The sequence below is a fragment of the Triticum aestivum genome, chromosome 4B (assembly GCF_018294505.1).
Source record: "Triticum aestivum cultivar Chinese Spring chromosome 4B, IWGSC CS RefSeq v2.1, whole genome shotgun sequence".
Taxonomy (NCBI): domain Eukaryota; kingdom Viridiplantae; phylum Streptophyta; class Magnoliopsida; order Poales; family Poaceae; genus Triticum; species Triticum aestivum.
Window position 1 is genome coordinate 24,271,823 of NC_057804.1, and position 15,084 is coordinate 24,286,906.

General features: G+C 50.2%; 2 protein-coding genes across 4 annotated transcripts; one reads left to right on the forward strand and one right to left on the reverse strand.

Annotated features, from left to right (window-relative positions):
• Window positions 1-6,983: 6,983 nt before the first annotated feature.
• LOC123090709 (protein enabled) lies at window positions 6,984-10,688 on the forward strand. 3 transcript variants are annotated; one of them, XM_044512042.1, is made up of 3 exons: window positions 6,989-7,834; window positions 8,546-8,583; window positions 10,091-10,688. In XM_044512042.1, the coding sequence occupies exons 1-3, from the start codon at window positions 7,300-7,302 to the stop codon at window positions 10,328-10,330; spliced, it is 813 nt and encodes a 270-aa protein (XP_044367977.1). In that variant the 5' UTR covers window positions 6,989-7,299; the 3' UTR covers window positions 10,331-10,688. The 3 variants fall into 3 exon arrangements, with proteins under 3 accessions (XP_044367978.1, XP_044367977.1, XP_044367976.1); XM_044512041.1 differs by having other exon boundaries at window positions 7,000-7,834; window positions 8,546-8,598; XM_044512043.1 differs by lacking the exon at window positions 8,546-8,583 and having other exon boundaries at window positions 6,984-7,834.
• Window positions 10,689-11,021: 333 nt separating this feature from the next.
• LOC123090710 (polygalacturonate 4-alpha-galacturonosyltransferase) lies at window positions 11,022-14,708 on the reverse strand. The gene is made up of 8 exons (XM_044512044.1): window positions 14,443-14,708; window positions 13,787-13,818; window positions 13,640-13,700; window positions 13,504-13,547; window positions 12,964-13,295; window positions 12,526-12,883; window positions 11,836-12,423; window positions 11,022-11,564 (listed from the first exon to the last, which is right to left on the reverse strand). The coding sequence occupies exons 1-8, from the start codon at window positions 14,507-14,509 to the stop codon at window positions 11,289-11,291; spliced, it is 1,758 nt and encodes a 585-aa protein (XP_044367979.1). The 5' UTR covers window positions 14,510-14,708; the 3' UTR covers window positions 11,022-11,288.
• Window positions 14,709-15,084: the final 376 nt, after the last annotated feature.

The following is a 15,084-nucleotide window of genomic DNA, read 5'->3' on the forward strand; positions in this document are numbered from 1 at the left end:
TCCATGTTGCACCCCCCCGCTTTGACAGTACTCGCTCCAATATCAACAAGGAACATGTGGATGGGTTCAGTCTATCGGTCCTACACCAGATCTGCCCGCCCGAGGCTTCAACACCATGCAACAGTGGCGGCATTTCCTTTCCATGAGTTTGAGTAGGTCGGGTGTGGTGCATACTGGTGCACGGCAATTAATTTTGTGTGTCTTCCTCGATGACATCAGATGGTCACCTCATAGAGAAGCATGGGACATGTCCCTGTCCGTGTTCTTTCAACAATGACTTCGATCTCATCTTGACAGACAAGTTGCTACAATTGCTCGTAAATGTCATGGACAATCGTGTCTTTCTTGTTTCTAGTATGACGGTCAATTTCATCGTTATTCCCCAGCGACGTCATCAGCTATAATACAGCTTCAGAAGGATCGACGCCCTTGGTAAGCACAAAGGTCATAGTGGATGCTTGTGTTTTTTCACAGGTCCTTCCACTCCTTTGTGTAGTTTATGGAGGCATCTGCTCTTGCACTTGTTTTCTATACATTGGGCATGAATCTTAGGATACTTTTTGGATGGAAGGAAACTGAAAACACATTGAATAGGGAAATCCTAGATGATTGCAAAACATGTAAACTCTATGATAGGCGTCTTTGGCTTGTGCACATGAAAACAGACATAAATTCTAGAGGGAAAACAATGGCGATAGAGGCAGACATAGTGTAAGTGCATTATACTTCTCAACAAAACAAAACAAAAGAGGTTTGAGATCATATTGAGAGTACCTGGAAGCCTCGGCCATTCAAGGAGACCTCGAAGCATTTCTCACTTGCTTCCAAAAAATCCATACGCCTCCTCCCCCTTCCACTACCGGCCCATAAGCCTCATCCACCTCTTCGCCAAGCTCTTCGCGAAGATTTTATCACTGCGTCTCGCAACACACCTATGCAAGCTCATTTCCACAAACTAGAGCGCATTTGCTGCAGGACATAGTGTGCACTACAATTTCCTGCTTGTGCAACAAATGGCACGACACCTTCACCAGCTCAGGGCACCTCGGGCTCTACTCAAACTAGACATCACACACGCCTTCGATTCCGTCTTATGGGCCTTCCTGCTCCATATAGTTCACCATCTCGACTTTAGCGCTAAATGACATGAATGGATCTCAATCCTCATCTCCTCGGCCAACACCGAAGTTCTGAACAACGGACGTCCAAGACCGCTGGTAGCTCATGCTCAAGGGCTACGACAGGGGAGGTCAACTCTCCCCATGCTCTTCATGCTTGCTGATGTCTACTATGCAACCTTCTTCTTGTAGACATTGTTGGGCCTCCAAGTGCAGAGGTTTGTAGGACAGTAACAAATTTCCATCAAGTGGATGACCTAAGGTTTATCAATCCATGGGAGGCGTAGGATGAAGATGGTCTCTCTCAAACAACCCTGGAACCAAATAACAATGAGTCTCTTGTGTCCCCAACACACCCAATACAATGGTAAACTGTATAGGTGCACTAGTTCGGCGAAGAGATGGTAGATATATATAGGTTTTTGTAATCTAAAAATATAAAAACAGCAAGGTAGCAAGTAACAAAAGTGAGCGAAAACGGTATTGCAATGCTTAGAAACAAGGCCTAGGGTTCATACTTTCACTAGTGCAAGTTCTCTCAACAATGATAACATAATTAGATCATATAACAATCCCTCAACATGCAACAAAGAGTCACTCCAAATTCACTAACAGCGGAGAACAAACAAAGAGATTATTGTATGGTAGAAAACCACCTCAAAGTTATTCTTTCCGATCAATCCATTGGGCTATTCTTATAAGTGTCACAAACAACCCTAAAGTTCATAGTAAAATAACACCTTAAGACACACATCAACCAAAACCCTAATGTCACCTAGATACTCCAATGTCATCACAAGTATCCGCGGGTTTGATTATACGATATGCATCACACAATCTCAGATTCATCTATTCAAACCAACACAAAGAACTTCAAAGAGTGCCCCAAAGTTTCTATCGAAGAGTCAAGACGAAAATGTGTGCCAACCTCTATGCATAAGTTCACAAGGTCACAGAACCCACAAGTTGATCACCAAAACATACATCAAGTGGATCATGTGAATATCCCATTGTCACCATAGATAAGCACATGCAAGACATACATCAAGTGTTCTCAAATCCTTAGAGACTCAACCCGACAAGATAACTTCAAAGGGAAAACTCAATCCATTACAAGAAGTAGAGGGGGAGAAACATCATAAGATCCAACTATAATAGCAAAGCTCGCGGTACATCAAGATCATGCTGAATCAAGAACACGAGAGAGAGAGAGAGAGAGAGGGAGGGAGGGAGGGAGAGAGAGATCAAACACATAACTACTGGTACATACCCTCAGCCCTGAGGGTGAACTACTCCCTCCTTGTCATGGAGAGTGTCGGGATGATGAAGATGGCCACCGGTGATGGTTCCCCCCTCCGGCAGGGTGCCGGAAAGGGTCCCGATTGGATTTTGGTGGCTATAGAGGCTTGCGGCAGTGGAACTCCCGGTCTTGGTTCTGTTCTGGAAGTTTGGGGATATATAAGAGGTGTTGGCGTCAGGAACAAGTCAGGGGGTCCACGAGGCAGCCATGAGGTAGGGGGGCGCGCCCAGGGAGTAGGGCACACCCTCCACTCTCATGCTGGCCTCGGGACTCTTCTGGTCCATCTCCGATGCTCCGTGGGCTTCTTCTGGTCCAAAAATAATCTCCGTAAATTTTCAGGTCAATTGGACTTCGTTTGATATTTCTTTTCTGCAATATTCAAAAACAAGGAAAAAACATAAACTGCCACTGGGCTCTAGGTTAATAGGTTAGTCCCAAAAATCATATAAAATAACATATAAATGCATATAAAACATCCAAGATGAATAAAATAATAGCATGGAACAATCAAAAATTATAGATACGTTGGAGACGTATCACTTGCCATCGACACACTCAACTTCATGCTTCAAGGGGCCATTGACGTCGGTGTCCTTCAGCGACTGACCAGTCGGTATGCTCGAACATATCACGCTTCGCCGATGACGTGGTCATCTTTTGCCACCTCGAGCGATCTGAGATGGCCATCCAAGCACTCCTCCACACTTTCCGAGTCGCCTCAGGCATGCATATACTATCGAAAAATGACCATCACTCCCATCCAGTGCACCGACGACATGGCGATCATCATGGGCACGACCCTATCCTAACCAGTGGCACCCTTCCCGATCAAATACCTTGGCCTCCCGCTGTCAGTACGCAAGCTTCACTCTCCATATATCTTACCCCTCATTGAGAAGCTAGCTAAGAAGCTATCCACATGGTGGGCGTCTCTGCTTACCTGCGACGAAAGGCTTGCCGTCATTCGTCACGTGCTTAGAGCGATACTGATCCACCTTCTACTAGCCATGGAGATCTGCCCCTCCATCCTCAAACAAGCCATGCGTCTGATCCATGACTTCCTTTGGCACGGGCGGAAGGAGGCCAGAACCAGGAACTGCCCGGTCAACTAGCAGCGAGTGTACCGCCCGCTTGGGCTCGGCGAGCTAGGCGTCCGTGATCTACACCGGACCGACATTGCCCTACGTGTTTGCTGGCTTTGGTTGCAGGCCACTAATCATCAACGGCCTTGGGGCCACCTTCGGCTTCCGTGCAACACCGAGGTTCGCCAAGCTTTCCGTGCCTCCACAACCTGGGCCTTGGGCGACGTTAAGAGCTGCAAATTTTGGATGGATCATTGGCTCGATGAGGCATCCATCATGGAGTTGGCGCCCACTCTCATTAAGCTCGTGCCTCCCCAGAGAAGAAACAACCGCCTTGCCAGTGACGCCATCCCGTAGCGTGCTTGGATCCAGGATATCCGTGGCGCCCTCGGGCTGACAGCTACCGTGGACTATGTTTGACTTATGGCACGGCCTTCGCGATGTCTCGCTTGGGCAGGAGTCTGACTTGATCCGTTGGCACTAGATTAAGAACGAAATCTACTCTGCAAAGTCGTGTTACCTGGCTCTCTTCCAAGGCTCGACTTGAGCACCCTTCTGGCAGCTAACATGGAAGAATGGTGCACCCACGGGCGTCATGTTGTTCCTATGGCTCACCGGCTTGGACAAGTGTTGGACGGGAGAGCGCCTTGCTTGCCACGGACTGCCCCACTCGTCGGTTTGCATCCTCTGTGACCAGAAACAAGAGTCCATACATCATCTCCTCGTCGGTTGAGTCCCCTCACACATTGTCTGGCATGATATCTTCTCATGCCCACCTGGTTAGCTACATACCGGAGGAAGCTCGCACCAGGACGAAAGCGGGTGCTCGAGGGCTTAGTAACATCTCACTTGCAACGTAAACTTATTCCGTCTCGGGGCTGAGCAATCCCCCTTCTCTCTGCTCCTAAGGGCATCTCCAGCCGTTCGGCTCCCCAGGGCGTCTAAATAGAGCGGCTTGGGGGCATGCCGGCGCTAGTTCGGCCCCTGGAGGCGACCTAGCTCCCAGTCACGCTCCCACGCGCCGGTCCCAGGATGCGGGAAATTCAAATTTGGTCATTCCCGCTCTCAAAAGACGTCGCAAATCCGGCGATCGGACGTAGTCTCGCGTTACAAAAAACAGAGGGGTGCCGTGCGCAACGAATCACTCGGCTTGGTCGGCTCCAGGCGTTGGCGGAGTCGGCGTGCGCGGGCTCGTCGGTGTCGGACCTGCTTCGTCGCAGGGCTGCGTCGGCGCGGCTTCGGCATTGCTGGGCGGCGATGTAGAGGCGCCGTCCGGGCTTGGCGTCCGTGTGGTCGTGGGCGTCATCGACGTTGCCGTCGGCAGCTCGTTCAGGATGAGGCCGCGCTGCACCAGGTACCACGCCTTGAGCTTCTCGTCGTTGCTTTGGAGCATGTCCGCCCCGCTCATCAGAAAAGCCATGTCGGTGTTCCTCTTCTTCGCGGCGACGTTCGTCCGGAGCAAGTCGAGCTTGATGGCGTTGTTCTTCATAAGCGACGACCACCGCGCCTTGGTCTTCTCTTCGCGTAGGACGGCCCGAGCCTGGGCGTCGACGAGGCAATGCTCGATGGACTCCTGCAGTCGCATGGTTGCTGCGTCGGCGCTTTTCCCCTTCTTTGCCAACTTGCGGCCGTCCGGCCGTCCCTCTGACGCGCCCGGAGTCGTCGCGTCTAGCTTGTATGTCTCCTTGGCCTTCTCGAGGGCACGCGGACTTCCGCCCACTTCTCGCACTTGTCAATGCGCTTGTAGACGTGGAGGTGCTTGAAGTCGGCGTCTTGGTTGTCGCCCCGATACATGGAGAACATACGCAGCAGCTGCGCAGAGAGACAAACAGTTGGCGGGCGGCGGGCGTAGGGGACGAAGATATGCGGGCGAACGGCGTGCGTACCTGATCCTCAATGCTGGCGCCGCTCTCCGGGCGAGCCGCGACCTCCTCGACGATTCCATGCCATTTGTTGCACGCCAACTGGATACGCCCCTAATGGTTCGCCATCGCCTTGGAGCCGCGCTGCATGTACACGCCTTTGAAGTAGGGGTCGACGAGCTTCCGCTCGTCGAACTCGGCCTTGATGCGGTCCCAGTACGTGCCCAAGCTCTGGTTCGCGCCGGTGGTCGGGTCGAGGCAGACGACTTTCCATGCTTTGGCGAGGCATTCCTCCTCCTCCTCCTCGGGTTCCTGCGCGTCGTCGCCGTAGACGTAGCCGAGCTCGGCCTCCATGTCGCCGTTGAGGTCCACTACCTCGTCCTGGGTGACGAACTCGGGAGACTCGGCGGCCGCGGTCGATCCTGTCGCGATGATGTCGTCCATGTCGGCTCCCGTGTCGTCGGTGTCGCCGAGGTGCGAGAAGGGTAGTGGTCCGCGGTAGAGATGGGGCGTCGGTGTGGACGCGTAGGAGGCGGGCGGCGAGTAGTTGTATGGAGGGTACTGCACGCCGACGAAGGCGGGCGAGGGCGTGCGCGTAGCGGGGTGACCATGAGGGAAGGTCACGTTTGGGTTGAACCCGCCGTGCGTGTCGCCGTCGGCGTAGCCGGGCGACGATGAACCCCATTGAGATCCGGCGCCTTGCTGCCCTCAGGGCGTGTACTGGGCGTGGCTGACGACGGGTGGATTCATCCCCGCCTGGTCGACCGATGAGGAAGACGCCGCCGCGCGCGCCGCGTTGTCGCGAGCCTTCTTGGCTCTGGCCATGTTCCGCCTGTCGGCGGTGACCGCTTCGCGCCGCTGAACTTCCACCCTCCACTCGGCGTTCGACAGGCCCGGTGGCTTCGATGGCGGCGCCCTCGGCTTCCTCGGCTTCGGCTGGGCCACGGTTGCCGCCGCGCGCGGCATGGCGTACTTCTTCGGCGGCATAGCGTGCTTCTTCGCGGCGAGCGGGAGGGGGTTTGGCGGGAGGAAGGCGAGCGAGCGGGAGAAAGGGATAGAATGGCGGGAGGAAGGCGAGCGAGCGGGAGAGATGCGAGGGAAAAGCGTCAAGAAACGGCGGGAAAAGACCCTCGGGTCGCTTCCAGGGCGGGCCCACGCGCCTTTTTCGCTTGCGCCAGCTCCCCAAGCGCCCCCCAGGGCGCCGGGTTCGGCCTGGGTCCGCCGGCACCAGTTTTGGCCCGAGCCGGCGAAAAACGGGCTTCTGGGGCGCGACTGGGGCCTTTTTTTGTTGCCAGCGCGGCAAAATCGCCTGGGAGGGCCTGTTGGGGGCGCGGCTGGAGATGCCCTAAGCATCCTCGCTAGCGCCTAACCGTGTATGCTACGCGAGGATCACTACCGTGTACCGTCTCTTCCTCTACCAATGAAATGATACGCATAACGCGTATTCACGAAAAATAATAAATCATACTGAGAATCCTAAAGCAGCATAGGGATGAATTCCATATGAATTTTGTGACCATAAAAATTTCCCCAGCGCTCTAAAATCCATATGAAATGGGGAAAAAAATAGAACCGTGACAAGACACCACTTGCAAAGTTTACGACTTTACGAGAGCACACACACCATCTGCTCTGGCCGTTCTCACCCCGGATAAAAAAGTGACGCCTTTATTGAGTGGGCCGGAATCGTGTGGAGGAGGTGCGCGCACGGCGACGGCGGTGCCTTGCCGCGGCCTCCGGCGTCGCTCTCCCCCATGGTCATGGCCATGCGCCCATGCCCCCCCACGCGCGCGCTCTCGCTATCACCTCTGTCTGCGTCTCGTCTCATTCTCGCTCCTCGTCTCGGCCGCGAAAGCCAAGAAAGCTACCGCTCCCCGGCCTAGTCCCCGCTCATCCTTCTCCCCCGCGTCCCTTTCCGCGCCGACGCGGCGGCTGCCATGTGGGAGCACTTCCCGCCCCGGGCCTCCGCCGGGAGCCGCGGCCCCGCGCCGCACCACCACCACCACCGCCACCGCCACGACCAGCAGCATGTCGCGCCGCCCGACTGCCAGCAGCAGCAGCATGCCGCGCCGCACGGCGACCCCGACCCGCTCGCCTCCGTCTGGATCCGCCGCCTCCACCTCGCCCCGAGCCCGCCGCCGCCGCGCGCCAGCCACCCGCCCCCGCCGTCCACGCCGCTGCACGGCCACGACGCCGTCTCCGCCCGCAGCGCCGGGTTCGGCCCCTTCCGCTGGAGCCCGCGCCCGCCGGTCGGCGCGTGGGACGCCACCCCCGCCCCAGCCCCATGTGGCGGTGGGGGCGCCCCGCCCATGATGTCGCCGTTCTTCCGCTCCCCGCCTCAGCCGCTCCCGGCGCTCGCGGGTGCTGGGGAGTTCGCGCCCGTCAGGCCCACGATCGGGTTCCCCGGGATGCCGTCGCCGACGGTACTTGGTGTCAACCCTCACGCATCCTGGCTACCGACGGCAGCTGCAGGTATCCAACATACTCCTGATTTCCGCTGCGCGTTAACGTCAGAAATTGCTACGGTTTTGCTTTTAACCGTTTCAGCTCAATTTTTTCAAGAGTCCAGAGTTCAGAGTGGTGCCATGAGCCATTAGCTACCTCTACCTGTACACCAATTTTTTTTAGCAAAGTTTCATTCATCTGTTTAATTGATATACCTTGCCATTTTCCCTTCACAACCTACCTCCCAACTGCCTTATCCCCTCATGACGCTAGAACTTGGAAAATGTATGAAGAATCTGGATTCAAAAATTAATTGATGCTTCAAAGTTCTAACAAGTGAGTGTTCTTACATTAGAATGGCCATTTATTCCGGCAATATGGTGTGACTATTGCGTGTGTTACATGTATCCAATTCTTCTCTTTCCTTTTAGTATATAAGTAATAGTTCCACGGGGGCAAAGAAACCCCGCGCATCCCGTGATGAAACTATTGTTTCTGGGTAGCTCTTCGTTTGATCTATATAGATCATGTTTATCAGTATATAGATAGATCATAGACATAGACAGTAGACACCATGTACAAGATATTTTATGTCTGACAATTTCCAAGAAAAACACACTTGGATTTATTGCATGTGCTCCACTGACCATCATTATCCATTCTGGGGTCGCCACACGTACTGTTGGTTTTCCCCTGGGTCTTAATTGAACTGCGATGATGAAATTTCTCTTTGTGTAGGTCCAGCCTATCCTAACCATGATGTGGGCATGATTCCCGTAAGAACTTCTCATGTAAGATTTTTTAGATACATTTCCTTCATTACATGGGAACATGCATATTTATGGGTGACAGGGGTTGGTTGCTCTGCTGCTTTTAGAGGCAGTCTTGCAACAATATATTTTTGGAAAGTTGCAACAACAAATAATGATTGCTACTAGGGGAAATTGATATGTTATTATATTTATGGGCAATGTGGTTTGGTTATTCAGCTGGTTTTAGAGAGATTCTCATGACAGCAGATAATGATTCTTAATAGGGAAAATTAAATATGTTAACTTCTACTGGTTTGAGAGTTGCTGAATCAAATGATTCCACAGTTTGGGAGGTTAAAATCATACTTCGGGGTTGAAAATTTGACCTTTCTAATTTGGAACTGAATAACTACAAGATGAGTTTGAAAAACTGCATAAATGGCCTTGCGGGATACCATTTAAGTCAATGTCCTGAAATTCATTGTTGTACCAGTACCACACAATGAAAGCAAGCTATGTGTATGATAACTCTGATTGGGGCGGTGGAGTTGCGGGTAGATTCCACCCACCAGGGTTAAGAAATGTTCAAAAATCCTGGTGCTCACATGTACACAGACGGGTGCGCTTCAGAATGAATTTATTGAGGTTCTTGGATTCATCTATAGTCTACGCCAATTGCAGGCGTGTGTTACGAGGCCACACTTATGCGTTTAGAAATCGTGAGCTGTTTGTAGGTAAGTGTAGATATAGTTAGAATAAACATCAAACTCATTCCAGAGACCAGGCTAGTATTCTACAACCTATATGGCCTTGATTCCTGAGTTCTTAGGAAGGGATGAAGAGTCACACGTGATCTTGGATGAGTGACGTCAACGAATAACTAGTGCGATTATGTTGAGTGGTTCATGGGGTAGATGAGAATCTCAGTATACAGATAAAATAATAGGTCCATACTTCCAGTTTTGGCATGTACCAAAAGATATTTTGGTTCTGAATTTTGTAACGATTCTTTTATCAGGGAAACACTTGTAGTAAACTTGAATTACCTAGCTTATCAGTCCCTGGCCCCTCCCAATTCTTAGTCACAATGTTGCATATTCCTAACTAGTGCACAACTGCTAAGCTGTATCTTCAAGAGGCTTTTCGTGTGATGGTGCAGAAAACTTCACTAGCAACAATACAGAAAATTTCCATTTTGTTGATGGTTCATAAACCACGAATCATCCTTGTTAGCTGCATTACTGTTCATTATTGTTCCTAGCTGGAGGAGTGACAATATCTGCTAGCTGCTGATGATCGTATAGTAGTTGTGAGATCTGGTTACCAACTCTGCTCTGCTCCTGGATCACATTGTTTCATTGCTAGTTACATAAAGAGTAGGAGGGGATTTATCACAAACAAGAACTGTGGATTCCAGCGACTGTACTGCTAAGGAATGAGTAGCTAGCTGATAAAGACCCAGGACTGAATTCACTGTCTTGATATGGTATGGATATCTGTTACTAAGAAACTGACCCTTCATTTCTTGCAGGATCTCCATGTTAGACAACACAGCATGATCCCACAAAATTTCGCAAGGCGCGCCCCTAGTTCCAGCAGCGAAAACGACGAGCCTTTCTCCTATTGGAACATGGGGAGGTTCCAGAGAAGCACCACGACTTCGTCGATCTCTCAGGTTGCTGTTGAGCCTGGCAATTTTGTGAAGAAGAGAAATGCAGACTCCAACAGCTTGCTCCCTCTCAAGTTCAGAAAGCTGAGTGGGGCTGGATAAAACCGCGCCTTGGCGCCACGGGTTCTCCGTGCTCGGGGAGAAGCATACACATGCACTTGTCACGCGGCAGTGCTTCGCCACGTAATGGCTCAAGCAGATGTCACCATTTGGTGGCTATCATGTAAAGTAAAGTAAGTTTTGCTCCAAAAACGTCGCATGGTATCCTTTGAGACATCGATACGTCTGGTGTCAGATCTCAGCGGTGCTTACCGCTGACATGCATGCGTGTTTTTTGAATTCGGGGCTATATACAGGGTGGTGTGATGCGCTCTCGCGCTGCTCGTATACCTCAAAATAATGTCTCGCGTACTGATGAGAAGAAATGAATAAATTTGCCATGAGAAGGCTTTATGTGTTCTTTTTGTTGCCTTCACTGTATTTTACTGTTGAGCCGGTGTGCTTGCAATTGTTTACCTAACTTTTGCTGTGGAATGTGTACTATTCCAGCAAGATTTTGTGGCTAAATCTCATAGTACATACTCCCAATCTTAATAAGCAGGCGGTGTTTTGTGTATTATTGGGAGCGGGCGGCGTTCTAAATTAAAAAATAAATGAAAATAAATCATAACATTTTGAACTTTTGGACATCCAAGATCCTTGGTGCGCCAGGAGCGTGCAAATGTGCATGAAGAAATAATGACACAATGTGTCAGTGACAACATAGGTTGGATGGCAACATTGCCACCACATATTCAGAAACATTGCATCGATAAATTCACATGTGTCACCAAGTTCACCATTCTTTTCAAGAGAATAACATGTAACACGTGCCGCAGCAGACTAGTCGAGGCAGCACAACGAATCGGGCGAGGAAGCTACATACAGCAGAAAAGATACCAACCAAAACAAATCTAATAACACGAACGAAGAACATGCGCTATAACTGCACTACCAACAGGGAAACACTTTCTTTCTTTAGTAGTCCTGTCGAAGCGAATGCTCCTCTTCTAGCTACTGCCTATTGACTGATCTTGCAGCCCCGGACATAGGAGTGCTCGTAGTTGATGTACTGCGTCCAGTAAGGCCGGTACTTGGTCATCGCAATCTCCAGCCACGGCTTCATGTTCCCGTTGTAGTGGATGACGGCGGCGGTGTCGATCTCCGCGTGCTCGACCGTCGGGTTGTACCCTAACCCAAGCACATGCCATGATTTGTCCAGGGGGTGCGTCAGCTTGTAGAAAGTCATCAGGCCTGGCGGAAGCGTCCCCAGTTTCCACAGCAGCCTGTTTTCATTCTGTGAAAAGAGCAAGGCAAAGAAACAGGAGGTGTCAAGACTTGGGATTCGGCAACATGTATTCATGCTTTCACCTATACATCTCAGGAAGAGAAGAAACATATGGTTTCAATTCTAGTTTCAGAAACCCAAAACTACGGTGGCAGATCCTACACTTGCTACCAATGAATTATTATGAGGCACTGCAAGACAGTGCAGAAAACAGTTGACGGACAGAAGAGTGGGCACAGTAAAGGTAATTTAAAAATCATTTGAGCTATCTCCAACTCACCATGTTCTGCCACTTATGGTAAATTCCAGTAATGTCCTTCTTCTTCCACTCCTCCAGATCAAATATATTCATTCCATAAGCCCAACCACATGCGTTAGGATCAAAATTCTGCGAAATATTTGGGTTCGAGAAATTGAGGTACTTGTCAAATCGGTGGAAGCTCTCCCCGCACGTTTCCACAGCACCATTTACATTCCCATTAAGATCAACATCCCACAGTCCGGTCAAGTCCTTCTGGACCACAATGTCGTCATCGAGGAAAAGGATTTTATTCAACTTAGGATAGACTTGTGGCAGGTAAAATCTTAGATGGTTGAGCATGGACAGATATTTTGGGTTTCGGTACTTCAGATTAGAGGACCCAGCAGAGAGAGTTTTTTGACGATCTGCCTTAAAGTAGTACTCTTTCATGGCTGCAGACTCGAGCTGCTTCAAAACAGGGCAGTACGAAGAGTTCAACCATTTGAAGTCATCCACATTTTCAACATGGATTGTGGCATCCCCAGGTGGATTCAACAAGAACCACATGTTCATTGCCCCAAAGTTCAGTTTGTCAGTAACAAGATGAAAGACATGCTTCTCAGGCTCCTGCAGTTTTTTAAGCAAGAAAATCAGGAGTTGCTACTGAATTGGATCATACATCATTACGAAGAAACTGAATTTCCAAATCAAAGTCCGGACTGCACTAACCTTTGCGTTCACGATGGTTGAGTTAACCACAACTGATGCTGCCAGAACATTGTCCGAAAAAAGAGCATAGTGATAAAGATCAGGATCTTCCAAATTCTCACTATTAGGGAACTTTCTTTTCTCTGGAGAGAGAAGGTAATAGTCTATTGTTAAGCGCATGGACAAGCAATGTATGCCATTCGGTATTGTCTTAGCTGCCAACTGACTGAGGAAGGTGCTCTGCTTCTTTAAGCTCCGGACCTGCTCATCAGCTGACTGAAGCATTGATCTTAAACGATGGGTAATTTCCTTGCAATTGTACAATTGATCCCTTGCTTTTGATAAAACTAGACCCATCGCTTTTGCTCTCTCAGAAGCACTTCAAATCAAAGAAAAAAGAAATGAGTAGTGCAGGAAAATTTGGCTAAAAGTACAGTTCCGAGCCTAAAAAGTAAATACCTCTTAGGGAGATCAGAATCAGCAGTAGCTTCCCCAAGGGAGCGCTGGCTTTCCTTGATCCTGGCGAGTAGCTCCCGATAAAGATCGAGCTTGTCCCTGGATTTGGCAAGCACGGAATATATTCTAGCCATGATCATTTGGTCCCGCATCAGACGGACATTTGCATCCGCCTTCTCGTTTTCATTTTCGCGTCTCCATAGACTATATTTTCCCAGCACAGCAGAATCAACTGCTTTTGAACGCTCAAAACCTGCATTCTCAAGTTTAACCAGGGCTTCATCATCCTGCTGTACTGTTTCCATCTTTATTACACCGGTCCTCTCCCCCAATTTCTATACAAGGAAATATAAAACATGAACAGAGGGAACAGGTATAAGATTTCATTTCAAAATGAGATGTCGTGCAAACAAGAAGCTATATGATTGACCACATCTGAAAATCACAAAATAAGCACAGCAGTAATTATCCTACTTAAATTGCAAGGGTGTTTGTTCATCTAAAAAACCGCAAGGGTTTGGCAACGAAGATAAAAAATGTTACCCTGCGAGTCACATCTCGTGACCTGCTTAGGAGCTGAAGATTATCTGCATTAACAAATAAAATCCCCTTTATTAAATGTGCTGCTGCTCTGAGAAGACACAGTAGTATGCAATACAATCTTTTCCTCATTACTAACCCTCTCGATTCAGGGAGAAATTCTGCGGTTTAATCTTGGGTTCCCTGCTCCAGTCCGGCACCTACCATCGCAGGAACAATCAGCATAAGCACATATACTTCCGTAACACCAAGGAAAAAAAATGAGGCAGGGTGATATTGTGCTAACCAGTTGGCCAGAATAAATCGGGTCCATTCGAGCTGCACAAAGCAGAAGCACTTGCATCAGAATGACCCAAGGATACAGGATCCCGAGCAAACAGAAGAGGAAATTGCAATGTGGGTCAGTCAATAAACTTGCTCAAGTTTACCAAGTAGCTAGGTCACCGCTATCCTAATTCGCGCATCTGAGTGGCCGAACTGGATCGGGCGCCTCAATCACCGCATATCAGCATATCGACTACCATGCCACATCAACTCCACAGTACACTTTGCAGTTAAATCTAAATACACGCTGAATCTATCCACAGGTTCCATATCAAGATCGTACTTACTCATCAAGAACAAAAGGGCTGGTCACTGCATCTACCACAGTTGTAAGTTCTAACCCCAATTGCCCTAGGTTGACGGTTCAAGAGCAGTTGGGACACTGCACTGGCAGCACGAGGGACGCCAGCAGCAGCAGCAGGCCTCCGCCACGCCCGCGACCGCGGATCTTAATCTGACCAGAATTACCCTAGATTGACAGTTCACGAGCAGTTGCCACTGACAGCACGGGAGCCGCCTCGCAGCAAGCCTCCGCCGCAGCGGCAACCGCGGATCTTAATCTGATCTACACGGGCGACTTCCGGGAGAGCGGGATGGGGAGGAAGAAGAGCTCCTCACCTCCGGCGGCGGCGGCGGCGGCGAGGAGGAGGAGGCAGAGCGCCGCCAGGGAGGCCGCGCGCGCCATTTGCCAGGCCCGATCCGGCGAGAGCGAGCACGCGAGCGCGGGGCCACGGAAGATCGATCGCCGCTTCCCCGCCGCTGCTAATGGCGGTGGATCATCGTGTCTCGGCTGGAAAAAAGGTCGGTGTTTTTCGTGCGATGCGGTGGAGCGAGCGCAGGACGGTGGCGGAGAGGAACAAAGCCGTCGTGTGGGCCCAAAGCGAAAGGCCCGACAGTGGTGGACTTTGTTTCTTTTTTTGCGGAAAAGCAGGAAGATGGTAGGCGGGCCAGAGGATCGTCGGCTCGCTGTCCAAGGCCTGGAGAGAGGGTTATTGGGCTGGGGGAACTATGGCAGAAATGCGAGGAATGTGCATTTTCTCAAAAAAAAAAGAAGTGAGGAATTGCATCTTTGTATTTCACTTTGCTTGCTCTAAAAAAATCACTTTGCGCATTGTATCCTTAAGTTAAAAAAGGGAACACCCTATCAAAAAAAGTTGAAAAAAAGGAACATAGCGTCCCCGTTCCCTAATTCTAGATGTCTCCTCAACACCGCCGCCTTGTCCCCCTCCTCACTCATCTCACTGGCGGCTTGAGAAGTGG

Bases quoted from the DNA above. Each gene is read 5' to 3' on its own strand.
- LOC123090709 (XM_044512041.1), top strand. From the start codon at position 7,300: ATGTGGGAGCACTTCCCGCCCCGGGCCTCCGCCGGGAGCCGCGGCCCC. The intron at 7,835-8,545 runs GTATCCAACATA...CTCTTTGTGTAG, and splicing joins GCTACCGACGGCAGCTGCAG to GTCCAGCCTATCCTAACCAT. The intron at 8,599-10,090 runs GTAAGATTTTTT...CATTTCTTGCAG, and splicing joins TTCCCGTAAGAACTTCTCAT to GATCTCCATGTTAGACAACA.
- LOC123090710 (XM_044512044.1), bottom strand. From the start codon at position 14,509: ATGGCGCGCGCGGCCTCCCTGGCGGCGCTCTGCCTCCTCCTCCTCGCC. The intron at 13,701-13,786 runs GTTAGCACAATA...CTGCGATGGTAG, and splicing joins CGATTTATTCTGGCCAACTG to GTGCCGGACTGGAGCAGGGA. The intron at 13,296-13,503 runs GTAACATTTTTT...TTCCTTGTATAG, and splicing joins CACGAGATGTGACTCGCAGG to AAATTGGGGGAGAGGACCGG.